Below are 21,433 nucleotides of genomic sequence, written 5' to 3'. Positions count from 1 at the left end.
TGGGGATGAGGGACGAAGAATGATGAATGATGAATGCTCGTGGTCCAGGCACAATGGACGAGTGCCTGAACAGCCCAGCCTGTTGAAATAAGCAACTGATAAGAACAGTTTCAAGTTCATTGGAACACGCATGAATATCATCCATCTACACATGCATAATGATGTACAGTATCATTCAGTGACATGTTCGACTCAAGCTCACAGATGCATGGTGGGCTCTGCAGATGAGTGTCAGTACAGTCAACAGGAACTATGCCTTGTCCAGACATACGCACTCCTCTGATACGTCTGGTCGTTTCTGTTCGAACCTAAATCTCGACTCCGATCAGACGGTTACAAAAATGTGAATATCCTGTTGTGTTACTGCCTCCTTCTCATGACACAACACTACAGAATTACACAAATTTTAACGTCTTACAGCTATACACGATGGTGTTTTCTTTGAAGGATGAAGAGCGCAAATACCTGAATGACGGGCAGGCTGCGCTCGACACGGCCCAGGTAAGCGGTTCATCATGCAACGTTGAGACGTCTACTGATGAGTCTTCACCTCAGGCCACCCAGAAAGTTGATGCGCTTTCCGGGTTCAGATTGAATGGGGCCGTCTTGTACACGATGGAAAGGCAGTGAGTAGAAGTATCGTCTGAATACGCCTGGTATTCTTTATCCTGATCGCTGCGGTATCGACCTTTCATAGCCTTTTCGATCGTCGTAAGGGATTATTCCGAGATGTCCCGCTCACTCGAGAGCATTGGATGGTAGATGCTAAAGCAGTGGCGCAGGAGGCCATCTCAAACGTAGGATCACAATAAGACGCTTATGTGTGAGAGCGATCATCGTTGAGCCGGAGCTGATATATTTGACTTGACCCGCAGATCACAAGCCTAGCTACGCAAGAGGTCCAAAATTCCCCTCTTGCAGAAATCGATATTCCGACTTCTCATTCTTCATCTAGAAGACCAAGCCATCCCGCCTTCGTTCTTCGAGATGGAAACAATCAACGTGAAGTAGTTGTCTCGCGCGCAGTCAAAAGATGGTTGGACAAACAAGTGACCTCGTTTCTCAAATACTACTTCTGTCCGCCGATAGATGTGAATCATTGGCCTGGACCTGAAATGGATAAGATCAAGAAGGAAAGAAAGGAGAGAAAGGAAGGGAGAGGAAAGGAAAGGCAAGTGATCAATGCCATGGAGAAGAGATTGCATATGTGAGTGATATTCTTCTTCGTGTACGTCCTTTTTAACTCTGAGCTGTACTGATGATTGCTCCATCATATACAGCCAAGATGGCAAAGAGGAAGAGCTTGTGACACAACCACAAGTTTAGGACTACCAACAACTTCCATCGACCTAAATTCCTGTCGGTAGTCCTTCGCTGGTTCGACTATTGTGTGAAGAATTGTATAATATTGTTTTATACTATTGTGATATGTGACATCTTGACACCAGCACAACCAACAGCTCTAGGTACTCTTACATCTGTCTGTGCATCTGTACCCCGGGATCGAAAGCCTGGAGCTGCTGAGGTGTATGGACGTAATAATGACTCTGGAGAACTATTCGAATGGCAATCAATCTCTTGAAAGAAGCACTTCAGCAATTACAGGTTGACGAGTGGGCGGCAAATTTAAGGTTGTCTTGATCTCGTCATTGCAGGAACCTAAACATTTTATCTGGTCATGTAGCATTCGTGTGTAACACAATGTACCCTTGGCTTGCATATCTCATAATTCCGCCTCAGCCCTTCCTTCACAGGTAGGCTGAGGCCATACATCATTCGTTCATGCTTTCTTGCGTCCAGAAATGAGAATATACCGAAACGAAGCTACAGATCACAAGTCCACGAGTTTCCCTTGATCACCTACCTACCTCCTTTTTAACGTTCATCCTCGCTCGACCCACGACCTTCTCATGAGTTCGCAATGACATTATCCATACCCTTATCGGTCGCAACGAGCTCTCAGTATAGGACTACATAATCTATCCCCATTCGATGGACCCATATGATCAAGCATCCATCCTCTCACTTTCAATATTCCTCAAACTAACATCAGTATAATATCGCCCCAACATACGAGGTAGACAAATATGTGTATCGCATTCTTGACTTTGTCGCAACCGGGATACAAGCTGTGGGTGACACCTCTTCCTCCTTTTCCTTCCTCTCTCTACTCAGTTCTCTCGATGCGGAGGGAGGTATCCTAATTCTTACCATCTCCATATCTAGCATCCTAGCTTCCAATCGAGATGAATTTCTCTCTCGACCTACTGCACCTGCACGATGGCATACGTTCTCCTCTTCGCCTCCCATCGACGAGTCTGGCGAGAAAGAATTTTGGATCCTCTCTGGCGTAGATAAAGGTGCAGTGAACGGTGGAACTTGGCTAGGCATCACAAGGGATCTGAGAGTTGGTTTACTGTAAGTCGATTGAATACTACCTTCTTCCATACCATCATGTCTGCTTCCTCCTCATGTCACATGAACTGCACATACAAATGCAACGGATGACTCATCTGGGTAGTTTTGATAATCCAGCACAAACGTCCGCTTAACTCCCCCTACTCCACCTGTTCAACCTTCCCCCGACCCACCTTCCAGGGGTCTTCTTCTCCGAGATTTTCTCTCCCCTCCCCCCTCATCTTCAGTTGGAGTACACGACTATCTATCATCCCATCATCCCCGATCGGGCGAATACGAAGGATTCAACCTTTTGCTCTTTTCTCTACAAAAGGGAAAAGGAGAAGTGGGCTATCTAACTAATAGACCTATACCTTGTTTAACGGATTTGCATATCCCTTCTTCCCATCCTACCGCCTCTCCACCATGTGGTTCCCTTGGAGAGGAAGGCGAGAAAAAGAATGTACATGAGATGCCTGCTGAATGTTTTGGTATAAGTAATTCACCTATGACCGAACCTTGGCCTAAAGTCCTACAAGGGGAGAAGAGGATGGTAGATACTTTGAAGCAATGGCAGAGGGATGGAGAAGATGATAAACACCTTGTAGAGAGGATGTTTGGAGTATTATCGTGAGTTATGACTGTTCTATATATATTCTTACGCTCAAGTAACGAAATTTAATCATGAACTGATCAACTTGATTGCGTTTCACAGCCAAAGTATACCAATAACCAAGGAATCCGATGCATTATCGTCAACTACCATCCCTCTCATCACTATCCCTTCTACCAATACGTTTACTAACCCTAGTACAGATTCAGGACAGGCCCCAAAACCAAGATGGTACGGTACGAGAACGTCTACAGTGATCATTGTGAAAGAAAATGGAGAGACGATTTTCGTCGAGAGAGATGTGTTGGTTTTGGATGATGAAGGGAATCCAAAGAAAGGCGAAGGGGAGAGATGGGTGGAATTTCAAGCGGAATTGGATTAGGAGGTTCAATCATCACAAACATATTGATTCAATCGTTGGTAAATCAAGTAATTGTAGTACCATGTCTTTTTTAACCATGTTACGTTCTTGTAATCATCGTACGGATCTGTCCTTTCTATATTCCTCCAGAGTACAATAAATCAGTTTTGATCATGACACAACAGTCAATTTCACTTTGATGAGATATGAAAACGCTTGCAGTCCAATATCCAATGTCCAGCATCCGATATAGAGGTTATCCCCTTGGGGAATACGACCTGACAGCAGTCGTGGAAGCCATGCATGACGCCAAAATACAGACGAAACCCCTCATCCCTCCTTCTACTCCTTATCCAGATCTACGTTTCTTTCTTTGATACCGCAAATATGGAAAGAGATAGAATAATCCGCTCTTTTGTTGTAGACAACAATTAGATGAAGCCGATCTGTAAAAATTGGAATTTTAATAGATTAGCTAAGTGCTCTTGCTGCAATTATCGCTGAGGCCAGGAGGTGAACCCACCTTGTTGGCAACTTCGAGAGCATCGAAGTCGGCAGTCAATCTAACGTAGGCTTTCTTCTTACCGTCGGGTCTGAAAAAATGCGTCAAGTCAGCGCGTGCAACGGAGTGTAAAAGATGATGAAGGTTATATGGATCGGCGACCATCCATTTCACAACATGATTTCATTTGAGGTGTGATAGAGATCAACTCACCTGATAAGGGTGTTAACCTTGGCAGCATCAACATCATAAAGCTTCTTAACGGCATCCTTGATGTTTCGCTTGTTAGCCTTGAGGTCAACGATGAAAACGAGAGTGTTGTGTTCCTCAATCTTCTTCATGGCTGATTCGGTGTTAAGGGGATGTTGGATGGTTCGGAATTGATCCATTCGAGGTAAATGAGGAACGGATTTTCTAGGGTATCGAGGAGCACGAGGTAATCTCAAGGTCTTTGGTCGGTGGAAAGAAACTGAAGTTCTAACTTTTCGGACGGATCCACCGGAAACTCCCTTGAGGGCAGCTTTCTTGGCCGATTTGGCTTTGGCATCTTGGGGTTTGGCAGCGGCTATACAATAATAACACAACAAGAGTCAGCACTACGACCTTGATGATGATACAAACAATAAGGTGGGGGATGTTTTGCTGCTTCGGTTGATTTGATTTGGTTTGATTTGGTTTGGTTCAATAGGTCGATTTCCGCTAAATCACCTATTCCTCCTTAATCCACAATCACAAGATACGTTACTTGACCAGACACATAAATGTCGAGGTCTCAACGATATCCAAAATCATCCCCCTGCATCCCAACAACAGCACCATCGTACCAGATCGTATCCGATTGATAAATGCTCCAGTACTCTAGTCCGATGCCTATTGTTCACTCAATATCCTCTCCTATATCCGACGTTGACCTGCTCCCGTAAGTTTCTGCATTTCCCATTCTTCTATCAGACCGAATATCGTTTCCAACGCCTAATCATCCCATTGAACCAAACCAAACCATTCCAACCCAAACGAAACCAACCGAGCGAGCGATGTTGTCGAAGATATCAGGAATGCTGATACTCACCCTTGGTTGAAGGAGCCATTTTGACGATTATACCTGATATCACGATGATTGATCAGTACCGATGGGCAAAGAACGAATGGTATTTCTATGAAGATAACTTACAGGCTTGATGGATGAAGAAAGGTCAACAAGGATGATCAACTAAAAAACCTCAAAACTGGCACAACAGCAAGCAAGCGGCGAAGCTGCAGCTTACGGTGAGAGTGAGTGTGGTACGGTATGGGCATGGCGCAAAACTTTGCATACAAGGAGATTCAGGGTATTGCAAAGAAATAACGTGGTAGAACAGTGAGGTGCCACACATGCATCTCAGTGAAGACTGACTGTGTTATGGGAAGAGTGTCGGATATAGCTTATCGCCGACACTGGCGGTTTTTGCAGACGCTTAAACCGGGGACTTGGTTTCGTTATTGTTGCATGGTGCATATGTTCTGTAACACCCCACACATGACACATCTGTATCTCAGCAACATGCAACATGAACTCCACGAGGACGATATTTTGATATTACTGGACCATGTCAACGCAGTAATCAGCAACAACGCAGTGATTGACGAAATGGTGGTGAAGGCAAACGAATGAAAGCAAACACTCCTTGGTGACGAAAAAGATCGAGGTGAAGGGGAAGGTACCATCAAGATTGTGTTAAACGTCTCATACAGTACCTCAATCTATCGCTGCACTGCGGAAATCTAAAGGAGGGTCGTGGAATAGCTTCCGACCAATCTAACAGTTCGACACATCGCATCATCTCATACTGACAGATGATGACATTGACGTTCTCGACTGTTCTTTTCGTGTCAAGGTGTTGCCTTTTCATCCGATCAAACACAACAAAGACACACATCCGACAACCAAAGGAGATTTTGATATGTTCCGCACCCTCAGATAGCCCCCCACTCACGACGACAACAAGAGGAAGAAGGGATAGCTGTTACTGACGGATCAGCTTTGTCCGAAGAGGAACCACTAGTACAGTTGACGAATTGCATCATCTTCATGAACGTCCGAACAGACATGTTCTGTTTTCAAGTTGTTCAACAGAGAAATTAAACAACCAGCATAATAACCTGTGGAATGACGATACTGACTCCGCATGATCAGTGACGTCGATGATGATGACAATGTATTCTTGTTTCAACATCGATGACGAAAAAAGTCCAATACTGCTGAACAGGTGAGGGAATAGTCGTATATAGAGACAAGGAAAAGGTATAAATAGAGCTGCTGCTGCTCCTATTTCCAAAGATGTCCTTCTACCAACTCAACTCATAAAAATCGTATCCCCTCCTACCAGGGAAAAACCTCATACACCAGCCCTTCTGATTAAGTATCGAGTCGAACCAAGATGTACTTTGCTAAAATCGCTTTACTCGCACTCCCCTTCATCGGTCTCGCTTCTACCAAACCGGTAATGGTGGAAGTCGAAAAACGAGCTACTGCCTTGGACGTTGTTAATGAATTACAAAGCGCCATTGTGAGTGCACCAAACAGTCGGCAGACTCATTCTCCTGTCACTCCTATTTTCGTTCTTATTCAAGCGATCAAGTGTAATATGGCTTACTGATTCGATCTGTTTTTTATTTGTATTGATTAGGCCGGTCCAATTACAACCCTCAAAACAGCCAATGTATCTTCCGACGACGCCCAAACTGCTCTTACATCAATCAAATCAGCTATTACCGACGCTACTTCAGCTATTGGATCGGCTACTGCCTCGAAGCGGGACCTAGTCGCTTTTGAGAGCAGACAAGCTGATGATCTGGCTATCGTTGGATCAGTACTGGCACAAGTTATTCAAGATATCGTAGAGGCTGTTGAAGGTTTAGCTGATGACCTCAAGGGTTTGCCATTGATCGTGAGTGCAGTAACCATCTCTCGCCCGCATTGGACCATATAGTTTCATACCTCAGAACGTACATCGACTGACGTTGGTTGTAAAGGGCGCGATCATCATTGACATCGACTTCGGACTAAACACACTTTTACTTGGAGTTGAACTCGTTTTGGCTGGTGTAGTTGAAATTCTCAGAGGGTTACTTAGCGGAGTTGCTGATTTGTTACAAAGCTTGGGTAATGGTTTACTCGCTGGTAAGTCATTCATTTCGAGTAACCTCTATGCTGGAAGGTACGTGGCTGATCATTCATTGATCTGATACTTTACAGGTCTCATCTTCGCTTAAATGTATTCCCTCCAATCGGCCAAGATCAAGATCTCTTGCTGTAGCGAAATTAGTTTTTCATTCTCATTCCCATGTCCATTTTTCCTTTTTCTTTATACTGTATACTTTGTCCCAAACGTCAGTTGAATTCAGTTTAATCACATGGACTGTTATTACTGTATATAGCTAGGAAAGGCCATGTATCGCAATTAAGGCAACATCATGAATATCCGTTAGCAGGCATATTGGTTCATCTGGGTAAGAGCAAGAGTGAACATCCAAGTGGAACGGTTCTTCAAGCTATTCATCTGAGGAACAGACTGCTACATATCCTTTCTTCAATCCAAGACATTCCGGTACTGACAGACGTTTGGTTGTGGTTCGCTGATTTGCAAATCTGAAATTGCATTGGTATGTGTGGATTCTCAGCTTAGCACAATCATTTCTCTCATTGAGAAACTGGACTCGGAATTTGGTACTCACCTTGTAATCAGCTTTAATACCCTTCCGTGACATCATCCGCCAATCTGATGATGGTATCCATTATTCTAGGATCCTTCGAGTCCTTCTCTACCATCGCATGAACGATTTTCCAATTCTCACTACCTCTTTGTACGCCGTACATCTTCCCATCGCGAATAGCAGCGTAGTCGCTTGGTCCGTGGTGGATCGTCACTCCTGGGAGGTAAGTCACGTCGGGATCGGATTGTTCAGGAGTAGTAATTTCAGTTTGGTGGGGCATAATGTTTGTTCAATAAGACCGGATTGGCCTAGATGATCATCGTGAATGATCCTAATTTTATGCATGTTCTACCAAATTGAGACTGAGGATGAGAAAATTACCAAAGTTGCCCATAAACAACGCAAAGCATGTCGTAAGCTCGTTGTACGAATAGAAGCATGTACCAGGTATTCGCACGTCTATCGACAATATGGCAAATTCAGATACTTCAAGTCCATGCGCTTGTATACACAACTAACTATACGGCAAAAAGTATCGAGATTCGAATGGCATGTTGCTATCGAATGTGAATGTTGACAGACGTCTCAGGAGTATTCTATGACGTTGCCACCAACAGGAACGATCAACATGACATGACGTTTTGTGTGCATGCTGCGTGTGTATCGCCGTGATGAAGTCAAATGACGAAAATCCTTTGTTGCAATGCTCCACCCAAAGGACGGTGCGGTGTGAAGAGGAGATGGCGGATACTCGGGTAGCTATGCATATATAATGGTACCGTAACCCCACCGCAGAGGCGAAATATCTTTGTATAAACGCTAAACTCAACTATCCAACGAAATACCTAGGGACAACGAGAAAAAGATGAACCCCAAGGATTCAGCATTGGATGTCTCACAAAAACTTAAAGAGGGAATCGTATGTCTGATCCTTCTGATGACTGGAGATAATACAGCAAGAAGATGTGAACACGAGTTGAGTGTTGTCGGTTTTATAGGCCAAACCAACCGAAACTCTTCGCAATCCCGACGTTTCATACGCAGATGCCTCTGAAGCACTGGGAGCTATTCGAAATAGCATTGCCAAAGCCAATGCGCAGTTCCCGGCTGCAGGTGTCAAACATGATTTGTCCCAATTGACCAAACAAGTTGGTTTACCATTGGAAAATAAGAATGACGATGATTTGAATAAAGTCGGTGGGGTGTTGGCGGACGTTATCAGAGATATTGTTGAGGCTGTCATGAATATAAAGGAAGAATTAAAGAAGATGCCTTTAATCGTATGACCTATTATCAACTATCTCTTTCACAGGGAGAACAAATGAGACTGATAATTTGTTTTATGGTCGTAGGGCTCACTCATCCTTGAAATCGATACTGGCTTGAACACCTTGTTAGTCGGACTTCAACTCGTCCTTGCTGGAGTGGTCGAAGTTCTTAGAGGACTCTTGTCGGGCGTATCTGGGTCATTGAAGAACTTAGGTAATGGACTGACATTTGGTGAGCCCGATTTAGATACATCAGCGGTATGCCAGAGTACTGATGATTATGCGTGATCTTGTTCTTTAAGGTCTCATTTTCGGCAAATAAGCTGATTTTACCTTCAGTTATGTAGCCTCAATGTCATTGTACTGTACCTAGGGATGTTTTCAGTATTCGCCCGTCATGTATTGTCAGGATGAATAGGTATGATGAATCAGAAATGGGTTGCGTTTGTTATCTCTTGGTTGCATTATATTCGCTGACAGAGTCCACGTGGCTCGCTGGATGTCGTCTTTTCATCTTGTCATCCCTGAGTGTCTGGAGTAGTATCCTGACTGTGCGTCATCGCTCTCTCTGTATTGGGGAGAAGACGGTGGCGAATCCCTATTGTCTCTCCTCATGCATCGCCAAGGTTGGCTGTGGCTGCCATCAGCAGGCTACATGCAATGCATGACAGTGGGTGAGCAATGTATCATGCACAGAAGAGATGAGCTCGCAGAGTGAATGACTAGTATGAAATGGCGGAGTCAAATGAGCGGTGTGATGCTAATGAAATGTAAAAGAGAGTGAGGTAACCCAAACTGACCTACCGTTCCGGCCGATTAATACCTTTTTTTTCCATTTTATCGCACTACGAGTACTTATCTCTATCGAATAAACAATCGTCAACTTGCTTCTTATTCATCTATTGTATCTGATACATACAACATACATCGACCACAGACAGTCGAATAAAGTCTTCGGTTGGGTAATCAATCATTGAATTGAATCATCAAGCGTTGTCATCATAACAGCACATCATCATATCTTACGAAAACACCAAACTCCGCCTCTTTTACACACCACACCGCGCAAACGTACCCGGAAGGTTGATTCAATAATCAATTGACATCTACATCTACATCTCCCTTTAACATCTTTATCTCGTTTATAGATATACATTATACATCATGGTAAGTCCTCATCCTCACTCTGATACATGCAAGTGGTGAGAAGAAGGTGATAGATTTTGATGGATGGATGGATGGATGGCTGGATGGAATGACGCGTCGAGTCAAGTTTATCAATTCATCCATATCTATAAATGCTGATTTCATATTGTCTTCTTCCTCGTTGTCGATATAGGGTCAAACACTCTCTGAACCAGGTCAGTCCCCATCGTACTTCACTGTGAATAATGATTATATTTGTACTGACGTTTGACTTTGTCTTTGACCTAATCGCCGATCACCCTTCAATCATCTTTCAATTAATCCTTTGTCCATCACACCTCACACGACCTCGAAAAATTCCACAATCATCATACCATATCAATTCCCCTCTTCCTATCACCCTGTGCACTACTGGATGCTGCTTGTCATGCTGGATGGGATCATGTGTGAGCTCAAATAGTCACGGAGAAACATACCACTTCGGTCATTAGGGGGAAGAAGTTTTGGGTAGGGTTGTCGGATATGCAAGGATGGCGTATCAGTGAGTAATCAACAGGTTCACCATAAACTGTCTTGTTTCTTGTTTCCGTCATAAGATATATATTGTGATTTCTTCACTTTCCCGTGAAATTCAAAAAGTGAGAGGGCAATGGGCAGGAATGGGATGGCACGGCAATTGTTTGATTGGATTTGATTAATCGGTTGAACAATCTTGCTGATCACTCTATTTGTTTTCAACAGGTATGGAAGATGCTCATACCGTCCATCTCTACCTCCCTCCCACCGACTCATCGAGGAAAATTACCCCATCCCCCGACATCCCCCAACAGCCAGCCGGATCAACAGTGACGAACGACAATGAGGATGAAGAGGGGAATGAACATGCTTTGTTCGGTGTATTTGACGGTCATGGTGGTTCATCTGTAGCGAAGTATTCGGGTACCACTCTACATACGAGATTGGCTGGGTTGGATAGCTACAGTGAGTTAAATCTCATTACTCCGACCATACCCTAAGATCACTCCACAGTCTACCATCACTGTAGACGGGGAAGGAGCTAATTATATCGTTCCTCGCTAGAATCTGGTGATTTCGAAGCTGCACTCAAACAAGCTTTCCTCAAGACCGATGAAGACCTAAGAGCGGATCCAAATTTCTTCAATGACCCTTCGGGATGTACGGCTGTTGTTGGACTCGTTACGAAAGATGGAAGAATCATCGTTGTGAGTAATAGTCATGTGTGAACGAGTGTTACTGCAAGGTCTCTTGCTGAGTAAATTTGCTTTACTTTTTTAGGCAAACTCTGGTGATTCGAGATCAGTATTGGGATACAAAGGTCAAGCCAAAGCCATGTCAAATGATCACAAACCTACCAACAAGGGTAAGTCCAGCAATAGCTCTTGTCGTCGACAGGAAACAGACAGCTGACGAAATATGGTGATAACAGAGGAAACCGCTCGTATCACTTCTGCAGGTGGATTTGTAGAGTTTGGACGTGTCAATGGTATGCTAAATACTTTCTCACAACCATATTTCCAGTGTATACTGATCTTTACGCTAAATAGGTAACCTTGCTCTATCGAGAGCCATCGGTGACTTCGAATTCAAACAAAACTACTCCTTGGCACCTGAGAAGCAAATCGTCACTGCTGATCCTGAAATAATTACTCATAAGATTGATGGAGAGGAAGAATTCTTGGTGTTAGCCTGTGATGGTGAGTATCTTGGCGCTTCTTCTCAATTCAAGCGGAAGTTGTTTTTTCTTTGTCGACATCAAGCTAATATATATCTTCATAGGTATCTGGGATTGTCTATCGTCTCAACAAGTGGTGGACTTCACTCGAAGGGCCATAGCGAACGGTGATGAACTCGGTAAGATTGCCGAAGACATGATGGTCAAATGTCTCGCTACCGATTCCGAGACTGGTGGTATTGGTTGTGATAATATGACTGTTATCATTGTTGCTTTGTTGGGTGGCAGAACTCCAGAGGAATGGCAAGCGTGGGTCAAGGAGAGAGTGGAAAACAAGGGTTAGTTGACTTTTACCTTCTTCTAATTTTTGTGGTTGTACTGACTTGCTTTTGCTGCTCGCGCAGTCGGCTACGACACCCCCGAATCAGTTCCCGACATCTTTGGTCAGAACCAAGCTAGCTCAGGTCCAGGAAATGCCCTCTCGAGTTCAGGATTCAGAGTTGCAGGTGCAGGTGGCTTGGCCAACATTGCCTCTATCCTAGGTGCATCCGGAATCACCTTCAGACCTGCTTACGATAGTGATGACGATGACGACGAGATTCAAATCATCGGAGAGGATGGTAAAGGGATTGATGTGAATGCCGATAAACCTGATACTGGTCTGATTGATGATAAAGGTGTAGAAGGGAAGACGAAACCCAAGGATGTGACTGATGAACTTGTGAGTGGTCCCCTCTAGCTATCATCTTCACTTTCAGCAGCCATAAAAAGTATCCTAGCTCATCGTCTGCTTGTACTGCTACAGGATGATGAAAAAGCCGAAGAAGCCCTAAAAGCAGAATCAAAGAAAGGTTCTGTCGAATTATTAGATGAGGATGGAGATTCAGCTATGGATTCTGGAGACGAGTCAGATACCACCACCACTGGGGGAGCGGAGAAACCGACGGAAGAACAAATAACGAAAGCTAAATCGATTAACACATCGAATACACCTCCATCACCTATCCCACCGAGTTTCTCTTCCATTGGTTCACCAACTGTCCCCACCCCGCAGGCATTACAACGATCTTCCCTCCCTTCCTCGTCGAAGGACAAACAGTATGATCAGTTGAAATCTGATCCTCAAGGCGACGCTCCCAGTGGTGCTGTCAAAGTTGAGGGCTTGATGGATACGAGTGAAAACCCCTTGAAGTTTTAGAGAGTAAAGAAAACGTTGTAATTTGATTCGACTTCACATCACGTCACGTCTCAATTCCAATCTAAACATACAAAGGTCATTATATAAATGTAAATAACAATATACACATACATTTCGATCTGTTTATATACATTTTTTATGCTTGTCTCATCTCATCTCGTCGACATGTCTCCCTTCTTTTGTCATATACCCAAATTCATTTCAATTCATTTTGTTCAACTCAATTCGATCTATCCCATCTCTATAGGTTTGAGAATTCAAGAGAAAGTGAGAGTCCAGAGGTAATTAATAGGTTCATAAATGCATCATTGTATTTTCTAGCGGGGCGAGGCCAGCGAGGAAGGCGGAGCTGACCGAAGGATACTAACACTTTAAATTGTTGATTGGTAATTCAGTCCGATTTCGTCATCTCAAAACATGTCACCAGTAGAGCAAGCAGGAAAAAAAACATGGATCATAGAGTAGAGTTCCGTAAGCATGTCCAGTGCATGTACATGTACTACTGTGCAGCACATCCCTCATTCCAGTAGGTTGAAAGTCAGACAAAGTCACCAGATTCAAGATCATCCGAAAAGATCGGGGACATCAGGTTGAGATTGGGATTGAGATTGCGAAATTTGAGATCATCAGCGATAAAAGGGGGATCTTATTAGTCTCGTTCTATACTCTATACCAACATCGCAAATCACAAATCATAAAAGACGATCATCTGCATATAAGGAAATCCAAACAACCGGGCTCTCCGCCAGCTCTACAGCGACCATGTTCTCTCCATCAGCCTCATCATCCCTTTACTTGTTCACCACATCTCAGACACCCCTACCACCCCGTTATCCTCATCCATCCAAACCGAAATTGGTCCTTCCATCTCTGGTTCATCGTACATTACACAACTCTCTAGATGGGGATGCACCATCCCTATCGTTCGATCAAGGGAATGGGAAGGGGACAGTGATCATACCTCATCCAGATGGGTTGGTCAAACATGATCTTCCCTCATCCAACAATTCAACCTCACAATCGCAATCGCACAACCCGAGCCCTAATGGGAATGAGATTCCAGAGAATGGGTTATCAGACGAATCATCGAAATATCTGGTAGATTCTGAACTCACTGTGAAATTACACTTGGTATCTCGTTCTTCACCTTCAAAATACCTCGAAAGAGTCAAAGAGTCTTTGGGGATATTAGAGAAGTACAAAGGGCTGAGTAAAGAAAAGGTCGATACGCTCTTGATTGGATTTAAAGGTGTGGATTATAAAGGCAAGAGAACGGAAACCGACTCAGACTTGACATCACTAGCGGACGGGGACGGGGAATATACGATTGAGAAACAGTTGGAAAGCACAATACTGGATGCTTGGAAAGAGATGTTTGAAGAAAAAGGATTGGTAGGGGAACAAACGAAATTGGGTAGTTTGTATTCCCCTTTAAACCTTTTGAAACAGTTGGTATCTTCCTCTCAAGGGAAAGGGAATGTAAAGGGGATTAAGGTGAATGCGCTGGATACGCCAGACTGTCATCATTTGCCTAAAGAATATACGGGTTACGCGAGAGGGGAAGGAGTAGAGTTGTGGGCTGGAGGAGGAGGAGAAGGTTCAGGTGAGTTGATATGGTATCTTGAATGATACTATCATGAGAGGTTATGACCAGGATTAGTACTGAGGGCAAATAAATACTTACCATCATAATAGATCCATTGCCTTCGCCTCATCTTCATAATCTCCTACAAGAGTTCTCAAGTAAACTGTCGAGTCTGACCGGAGGTACGATTGATAGCAGCCTCTTAGGGAAGTTGATAGGAGTTGATGGAGATGGGCTGAAATTTGAGGAGAAGCGAGGTGCAGTGGATGTGAGATGGGTATTGAGTGTAAGTTGTCATCTCTTTCTCATCGAAAATCAATTATTGCAATTTCAGGCTTATGTCAAAACGTATATAGTACACGCTCGTATCGAAAACTAGAAATGTCGTGAAAGATAAAGGGTGAGTGCGGTCTCTATCATCTCATCTCTTCTTTTGAGCAACATGCTGGCAGCTACTGATATATAGTATCTGTGCATTCAACAGGTACATCGTGGCTGCCGATCTCTATCCATGATTTTCCAAGGTCATCACCATCCTCTCGATAATGCTGCAATAGGCTTGAATACACAATGAGCTGAGGAGATGGACGGGTAAGACAGAAGGATCGGCGCCCGGCGGCTCCCATCTGTATTCGGCTTGCTGTTTAGAACAGCAATGTCCCCGTGATTGTAACCGCAAGAAAGAAGCATCACAACATTGTACAAATCATATATACCCTTCGTTTCCATTCTATATACAATGCATACATCATGTTGGCATGATTCTCGTCACTGTAGTAAATCTTTCTCTCTCGAAAGGGAAGATAGGAATTCTACCATCTATAACATACAAGAGCCTCCACCGAATTAGCTCGATACCTTCGGTAACTCGATGAGATAAAGGTACATACAGTCTGATGTCTTCTTTCAGCTTCTTCTTTTCCAAAAGGTGTCTATCGAAGGAGAAGGAGGTCAACTATCCCTGATACCATAGATGATATAAAGACATACCTTCATTCTATCTCTGATCCTTAGCAATTTCACCTCGAAATGCCCTTCTGCCGATTCTCCTCCTTCGGAATCTTCCACAAGTTTTCGATTGACTTTACAGCTGAATGCTGCGCACCTCATTATCCCCACTGAACCTACCGCGTCTAGCCTGTCCGAATCTTGGACCGCGTGTAGCTCTGCACAACTAAATTGCCAGGTCCATTCACCGTTCTTGGTTAACTTGAGCTCCGATGTATACGATACGGACGGTATGATTTGGAGGATGAGGTCTGCTTGTTTGGGGGAGAGAGATGCGTGAGAGAGCAAAGGTGAGAGGAGAGAAGATAGGGTGGGAGAAGAAGGGGTACGATATTTGTCTTTTGGATCAAATCGATCGGATCAGTTGAGTATGGAGTATAGAATGGGTTGATTCTTGTTGATCACTTACGATCTGTATGACTTAGATGATCAACATGTAGTACAAAGCAATGTACACGTTCCAGTAGGAGAATCAAACTTACCGTCTAAATCATGGAATAAAGCTGCTAATTCCACTACTAACAAATCAGGTTGAGGGTTCAAGGTTTTCGCAATTCTCATTGCAAGTCTTCTGACTCGATCGACTATCCAGATTTAAGTATTAGCCGATCAGTCCGATTAGTTGAGTTATGGAGATAAGGGAACTCGCCATGAGGCCAATCATGCGACGGATCGTACCTATTGGTGAAGCCGGACCTAATCAGCTACATCACAGATGCAGTAAGAGGGATGGATATAATCACCCCGCCATGTGAGCTCTCACAAACGCCTCAGCCTTGTTAAGTAGATCTTGTTCACCAGTCTTGTTTGCCTCGCTCATCATGCTTGATCCGGTTCTATATCGATGAGATGATCATGTCTTTTTTGAGCAGTCAACAAATGTCTGTTGTGATCTGGTCAAAGGTTACCTGTACGCGTGAGGTGGACAACGCGTGTGGAGGTCTGTCCTGTATTTGACCCAATCATCCTGAGTGGAAAGTGGCAGCTCAGGATTGTTTGCTTAATGCTTACTTGGGACGGACAAACAGCGGGACGGAGACTTGGACTCTTGGTCAATCCAGTCTTGCCCCCGCTGAGCAGAAAAGGACTAGTTAAAACCGCCGGCTATGCTCTCTGGTCATTGGACTAAAGGACGTTGCTGGTGATTTCCCCTTATCTCGGATCAAAGAGTCACGAGTCGACTGATAACCGGAACGTTTGGATGTGAGATGTATGGCGACAGATTGTCCGCAAGATATGATATTGAGAATTGCACTTGTTTGCTCCAATGACATTGTCAATCGGAGATGAATAGGGAGGAGACAAGCCAAAGAGTAGGTCATTTGGTTCGAGATATAGAGCAAAGTACTTCCTTTGATTTCCTAACCCCTCATATTTCGAAGACGATGACATAGCTGTCACTGACGAGTTTAACCGGTATTTTCAATGACGATCTCTGAGAAGACTTGGTTTCATGTACAAAAGGAAGTCCTAGTGGTGATGTTGATGGACACGTAAAGGTTCAGTGAGTCCACAGCATATTCAATGGTGCCAGAACCTCACGACTACTAGCTCTATCTCATCCCACACAGTCATCACAACACCCACAGTACCAATTCTTTCATACTACTACCAATGTGGAAGTGGCTCAAAGATATGGGCTCAGCACATTCAGCACCTAGACATGATCATAACGGACCTCTCTTTGGAGGTCATTACCCTGGTGATTTCTCAATTAGAGTGTGTACACGTTCCAGAACATATATGCTTTCATATTTCGAAGTGGAGAGCTTGTCTACCTCTCGGTATCGTTTGGCTGACTTGTGTCATATACCATAGCGTAACAGGCCAAATACGAACAAACCCCTCCCGCCACCTCCACCTCCAAATGAAACAAGATCAGTAAGATTCGGTAATGATCCACCGTGAGTTCAGAGTACCTTGACTATGATGCCCCAAAGTGAAAAATGTGATGCTATATCTCTCGTATATGAAATGATCTCTACTGACATTTGCTTGTGATTTAGCGCCTGGGTGTTCTACAGAAACCGACCAGCAGATGAGAACCTCGCCAATACGCGGTACTGCTATTCGCCACCTCCGTCAAATAGAAGTAAAACTACGCCACCACCAGCTTATGGGACTTGGGACGAGGGGCCATTGACTGTAAGGAATCAATGATAATGGATGACCCCCGGTTTGTGACTGGTTTTTGGAGTGATGAGGTATGAATGCAAGGAGGAACGATGGCCATCTTTACTGTACGTGGCGGTTTTCCCTCTAGTAATATGAAATTCAGAAACGACCCTGTGCATTATCTGTGATCTAACGGAATTTCTCATGAATATATGTATCTCTAGATTTGTAATTTTCAAATATTTAGATGTACTCATGTATAAGAGTTCTAGTGCACCATCAGCCCGTTATCTTGTTACATTCCTTTTCAATTCTTCTTGTCCTTTAATAACTCATAAGGATGTCAGATATAAATCTACTACTTCTACGTCCGATTCCGACATCTATTACATCATCCACTCCATTTCCTTGTCTACTCTTTGACATCATAATATTACATTAATGCTGCATCATCTCATCAATATGCCCCTCCAGCTAGTGGGATTAGCAATGCGCACAGATATGAGCCGAATAACTGGAATACTCATCCCGCCAACTCCTAATCTATCAATGACTATCAATGACTATCAATCTGAATCATGTCGGTATCAAAGGTTGAACTCCCTTGTCCACCCTGCCATGCCTTTGTAGAATGCTACGACGGGGAACGAAGATGGGAAGCGAGTTGTGTGTGCAATGGTAAGTGGGGATGATGGTTCTGGTTCTCCAGGAGGAAGTGGGGTTGATTGTATGTGAAAGTAAGGTTTTGGTCAAGTGCTAACAAGTAAGGTTTCTGAAATCTTGCCTTTACATGCCTGTGTTAGAGTCCACTTCAAAGCTTGAACTCAGAATAACGAATGCACTCGTAAGAATCAGCTTCTCACTCGTGTTCCAGATGAATCTGGCAGTCAAGTATCGATTGCATGCTGCCACCGCACTACAGTACACCGACTACGGTTGGCGGAAAAAAGCCGGTGCGCCCTTCAGATCTGATGGCGAAATAGCGTGAAGCTCATATCCTTAGATCCATCATACCTGATATAGTCCCTTTATCACTTGACGACTGAGTGTCAAAGCTTTGATCAGCCTGTGATAGCTCGAAGCTACCCATGCAAGTATATATATATATATATATATATACGAGCTTGTGCGACAATCTGGACGACCTTCTCTAAATTCCCATACCCACTTCAGCTTGTTGATTGCGAGGCGTAGCAGGACATCTGGCTGATCAGTTTTCAACATGGCGACTTCTCATCTTCCTCAAGGTATACACCGCTTATCTGAGATTTTGTCATCACACTTCCCATTTCATCAGGTAATTGTGGTGTTCATGACTATCATGGCGGTCTATCTCTCGGACTGGATTAGAAGATACCTCAGTGTCAGAAGCGTAAATCGGTTTTCGACTGCATTTCATCCGCGTGGAGCAGCCTACGCTGATGATATATCTTTATGTATCGTAGCAAGTGAGAGGACTGCCAACGATCAGTAGTCTTTTCGAATTCTTCGAATCTTCCTATCGCCAGAAATTGCCGCACATATCATTCATTGTACCTGTCCGAGATTATACCATTGACACGCCATGGGATAGTGAGTAGTGTTCTCGCTTTTTCTGTCTCATACATGTATGTGGTGAGGTGCAGGAGACTGGAAGCTGATATACATACCATAAAGAGTATGCCAAGTTCCGCTCTGACCTTTTCGCCTGCCCACAACTTTCCACTCCATCTTACGCAGTATATGTCACTTCCAACTCCAACGCTGCCGTTTTGATATCAAACAAATCCGGCCTTTTCGGTAAACCAATCGATATGTTTCGATATGTTGCGATCAACATATTTGGTAAGCAGATCACCAGTACGCAGAGTGGAGATGAGCATTATAGACATAAGAAAATTGTCAAGCCCTGCTTCAACGAGAACATCATGCAGACTGGCTGGTCAAAGATGGTAGAAGCTTTTCAGACTATGAAGTTCGAGGAAACGATCGAAGGAGGGGGAACAATCGAAGATGTGAAAGATTGCATGATCAAAGTGAGCGCAAATACTGATTTGTGCCAATGAGGTACTGTTTGAGTATCCAATCAGCTGATAGAGATTTTATCGCACTTTCTCCAGCTCACTCTGTATGTTTTTGGACGATCAGGCTTCAACATGGACTTTCCTTGGAATATACCTCAGAGCAAAGCTGAGGAGAGCAGTGAGTCCACCTCGAAGCGTGTCGCATTGTTCGCTGAGAGGTATCTTATCAACTCCAGTGCCATTTGCAGAAGCCTTGCATACAGTCGAAAGTAGCATAACAGTGCAGGTGCTTGTACCTTTTGTCAGTATATCTCTTAGAATCACATTGCTCAGGTTGAAGCTATGAGCTGAATCGTGGTTACCATGAACACCCAGTGGACTTTGGTCTATTTTCCATTAAAATCAGTTCGCCGACTGGGACAAGCTCAGAAATCGTTCGTGTCCCATCTCAAGGCAATGTACCATTCGAAGCGATTGGAGCTGAAGTCTTCAAGTGGATATGACCAGGATCGCAATATTTCACCTCCTCCCAAAGATATATTGGGTGCGTTGGTCGCTAGTCAGATGAGTGCTGAGTCGGAGGAAAGATTAAAAGCAAGTAAAACGAGAGAGAAGGTCCTGGGTTTGATGGAATCAGAGGTTATAGGTAATATTTGTGAGTATAACGTCGTTACTCTATTTTTGATTTTGGTTATCTGATGGTCTCTATTTACACCACAGGGATTTTCTTACTGTGAGTATTCAGGCAAGAATCACCAATAATCTTCTGCGGCATTTGGCTTCGCTGATTTGGGGATGTTCCACCCAATCTCTGCGCTGTACCGGTTTCAAGAGCTGGCCACGAAACGACTGGTCATACCCTTACGTTCCTTCAAGCGTACTTATGCGTCTACCCAGAATGGCAAGACAAGCTCTACGAGGAGATTATAAGTGTATGCGGAGATGAGCCACCCAGTGAGTAATGTTTATGAATCTCTTTGACCGACTTAGCTGATTGCTTCATCAAAAGGCTACCGACATATGAGTCAATTGAACATATGCTTAGCAGCCTGCTACGAGACTATCCGTCTTAAGGACATAGTGATGACCTTACCCAAAATAGCTATGAAGGATACCACTCTGCCATACACCACATGGGGTGATGAAGGTCACATCTCTCATAAGGTACATTGTATCAAGAAGGGCAGTCATATAATCATCGATTCGCCCGCACTGTCACTCAACCCTTTCGTCTGGACCGATCCGGGTAGATTCGATCCTACCAGGTTCCTAGATGCTAACGGTAGAGTATCAAGCTCGATCAATAGTTTCGCTGGATTCAGTCTTGGTCAAAGACAATGTATTGGCAAGAGGTTTGCCGAGGTGGAGATGGTAGCGTATATAAGTCATTTAATCAAGGAATACAGATTGTTTCCTATTGAGAAAGATGGCGAAACCATACATGAGATGAAGGCAAGGATTTTAAAGGGAACGGAGGAGTTGACGTTGACGCCTGGGAAATTTGCGGTCAGGTTTGAGAAACGATAAGGGGTGGAAACCTGTTTTCATCAAAGCGGAATGATTCTCCATGTACATATCTGATCGAAGACTCTGTACAAATGATATGTATATATTCTTCTCAGTAGATCTCTAAATATGCAGCTGCAATCGTGAATGACCTTCGTCCGTGCAAGACACGCTGAAGACAATCCTAAGTTTGCCGCCCGACTGAGACTTTTCCGAGGTGGCAAAGAACAGTTCATGACACTTCGGAATAAGAAGCAAAGATAGTATCAATGCATATTTGAGAGGATACGGGATGTATGAAATTGCGCGAAGTCAGATGCTGATTGCTGAAAAGAGGTCCACAGA

The 21,433-nt window shown here is 43.9% G+C and overlaps 11 protein-coding genes across 11 annotated transcripts; 8 read left to right on the top strand and 3 right to left on the bottom strand.

Moving 5' to 3' along the window:
• Positions 1–429: 429 nt before the first annotated feature.
• Positions 430–1,326, top strand: I203_101673 (uncharacterized protein; the record flags this gene model as incomplete). Its single annotated transcript, XM_019150489.1, has 5 exons — positions 430–501; positions 556–626; positions 698–797; positions 876–1,207; positions 1,281–1,326. The coding sequence occupies 5 exons, from the start codon at positions 430–432 to the stop codon at positions 1,324–1,326; spliced, it is 621 nt and encodes a 206-aa protein (XP_019000082.1).
• A 761-nt stretch (positions 1,327–2,087) lies between these two features.
• Positions 2,088–3,392, top strand: I203_101672 (uncharacterized protein; the record flags this gene model as incomplete). Its single annotated transcript, XM_019150488.1, has 4 exons — positions 2,088–2,131; positions 2,227–2,418; positions 2,536–3,027; positions 3,113–3,392. 4 exons carry the CDS (start codon positions 2,088–2,090, stop codon positions 3,390–3,392), a joined length of 1,008 nt encoding a protein of 335 aa, XP_019000081.1.
• A 454-nt stretch (positions 3,393–3,846) lies between these two features.
• I203_101671 (60S ribosomal protein uL23) lies at positions 3,847–4,961 on the bottom strand (the record flags this gene model as incomplete). The annotated part of the gene is made up of 3 exons (XM_019150487.1): positions 3,847–3,964; positions 4,087–4,438; positions 4,943–4,961. 3 exons carry the CDS (start codon positions 4,959–4,961, stop codon positions 3,847–3,849), a joined length of 489 nt encoding a protein of 162 aa, XP_019000080.1.
• A 1,329-nt stretch (positions 4,962–6,290) lies between these two features.
• Positions 6,291–7,125, top strand: I203_101670 (uncharacterized protein; the record flags this gene model as incomplete). The annotated part of the gene is made up of 4 exons (XM_065516929.1): positions 6,291–6,419; positions 6,540–6,800; positions 6,886–7,033; positions 7,109–7,125. The coding sequence occupies 4 exons, from the start codon at positions 6,291–6,293 to the stop codon at positions 7,123–7,125; spliced, it is 555 nt and encodes a 184-aa protein (XP_065373747.1).
• A 475-nt stretch (positions 7,126–7,600) lies between these two features.
• On the bottom strand, positions 7,601–7,846 carry I203_101669 (uncharacterized protein; the record flags this gene model as incomplete). The annotated part of the gene is made up of 1 exon (XM_019150485.1): positions 7,601–7,846. One exon carries the CDS (start codon positions 7,844–7,846, stop codon positions 7,601–7,603), a length of 246 nt encoding a protein of 81 aa, XP_019000078.1.
• A 585-nt stretch (positions 7,847–8,431) lies between these two features.
• I203_101668 (uncharacterized protein) lies at positions 8,432–9,122 on the top strand (the record flags this gene model as incomplete). Its single annotated transcript, XM_019150484.1, has 3 exons — positions 8,432–8,485; positions 8,565–8,846; positions 8,919–9,122. The coding sequence occupies 3 exons, from the start codon at positions 8,432–8,434 to the stop codon at positions 9,120–9,122; spliced, it is 540 nt and encodes a 179-aa protein (XP_019000077.1).
• An 876-nt stretch (positions 9,123–9,998) lies between these two features.
• I203_101667 (uncharacterized protein) lies at positions 9,999–12,871 on the top strand (the record flags this gene model as incomplete). Its single annotated transcript, XM_019150483.2, has 11 exons — positions 9,999–10,001; positions 10,174–10,195; positions 10,441–10,521; positions 10,722–10,961; positions 11,061–11,203; positions 11,277–11,361; positions 11,428–11,484; positions 11,546–11,695; positions 11,778–12,011; positions 12,078–12,394; positions 12,479–12,871. The coding sequence occupies 11 exons, from the start codon at positions 9,999–10,001 to the stop codon at positions 12,869–12,871; spliced, it is 1,725 nt and encodes a 574-aa protein (XP_019000076.2).
• Positions 12,872–13,633: 762 nt separating this feature from the next.
• Positions 13,634–14,971, top strand: I203_101666 (uncharacterized protein; the record flags this gene model as incomplete). Its single annotated transcript, XM_019150482.1, has 4 exons — positions 13,634–14,474; positions 14,567–14,742; positions 14,813–14,856; positions 14,941–14,971. 4 exons carry the CDS (start codon positions 13,634–13,636, stop codon positions 14,969–14,971), a joined length of 1,092 nt encoding a protein of 363 aa, XP_019000075.1.
• A 253-nt stretch (positions 14,972–15,224) lies between these two features.
• On the bottom strand, positions 15,225–16,284 carry I203_101665 (uncharacterized protein; the record flags this gene model as incomplete). Its single annotated transcript, XM_019150481.2, has 6 exons — positions 15,225–15,275; positions 15,347–15,388; positions 15,447–15,802; positions 15,947–16,048; positions 16,114–16,142; positions 16,208–16,284. 6 exons carry the CDS (start codon positions 16,282–16,284, stop codon positions 15,225–15,227), a joined length of 657 nt encoding a protein of 218 aa, XP_019000074.2.
• Positions 16,285–17,078: 794 nt separating this feature from the next.
• On the top strand, positions 17,079–17,624 carry I203_101664 (uncharacterized protein; the record flags this gene model as incomplete). The annotated part of the gene is made up of 3 exons (XM_019150480.2): positions 17,079–17,183; positions 17,283–17,368; positions 17,471–17,624. 3 exons carry the CDS (start codon positions 17,079–17,081, stop codon positions 17,622–17,624), a joined length of 345 nt encoding a protein of 114 aa, XP_019000073.2.
• A 1,276-nt stretch (positions 17,625–18,900) lies between these two features.
• Positions 18,901–21,109, top strand: I203_101663 (uncharacterized protein; the record flags this gene model as incomplete). Its single annotated transcript, XM_019150479.1, has 8 exons — positions 18,901–18,951; positions 19,025–19,151; positions 19,236–19,594; positions 19,679–19,760; positions 19,819–19,883; positions 19,958–20,241; positions 20,415–20,536; positions 20,592–21,109. 8 exons carry the CDS (start codon positions 18,901–18,903, stop codon positions 21,107–21,109), a joined length of 1,608 nt encoding a protein of 535 aa, XP_019000072.1.
• Positions 21,110–21,433: the final 324 nt, after the last annotated feature.

Source organism: Kwoniella mangroviensis (genome assembly GCF_000507465.2).
Source record: "Kwoniella mangroviensis CBS 8507 chromosome 1 map unlocalized Ctg01, whole genome shotgun sequence".
NCBI lineage: Eukaryota > Fungi > Basidiomycota > Tremellomycetes > Tremellales > Cryptococcaceae > Kwoniella > Kwoniella mangrovensis.
The sequence above is the reverse complement of the archived record's forward strand: the minus strand, read 5'-3'. Positions and strand labels throughout refer to the sequence as shown.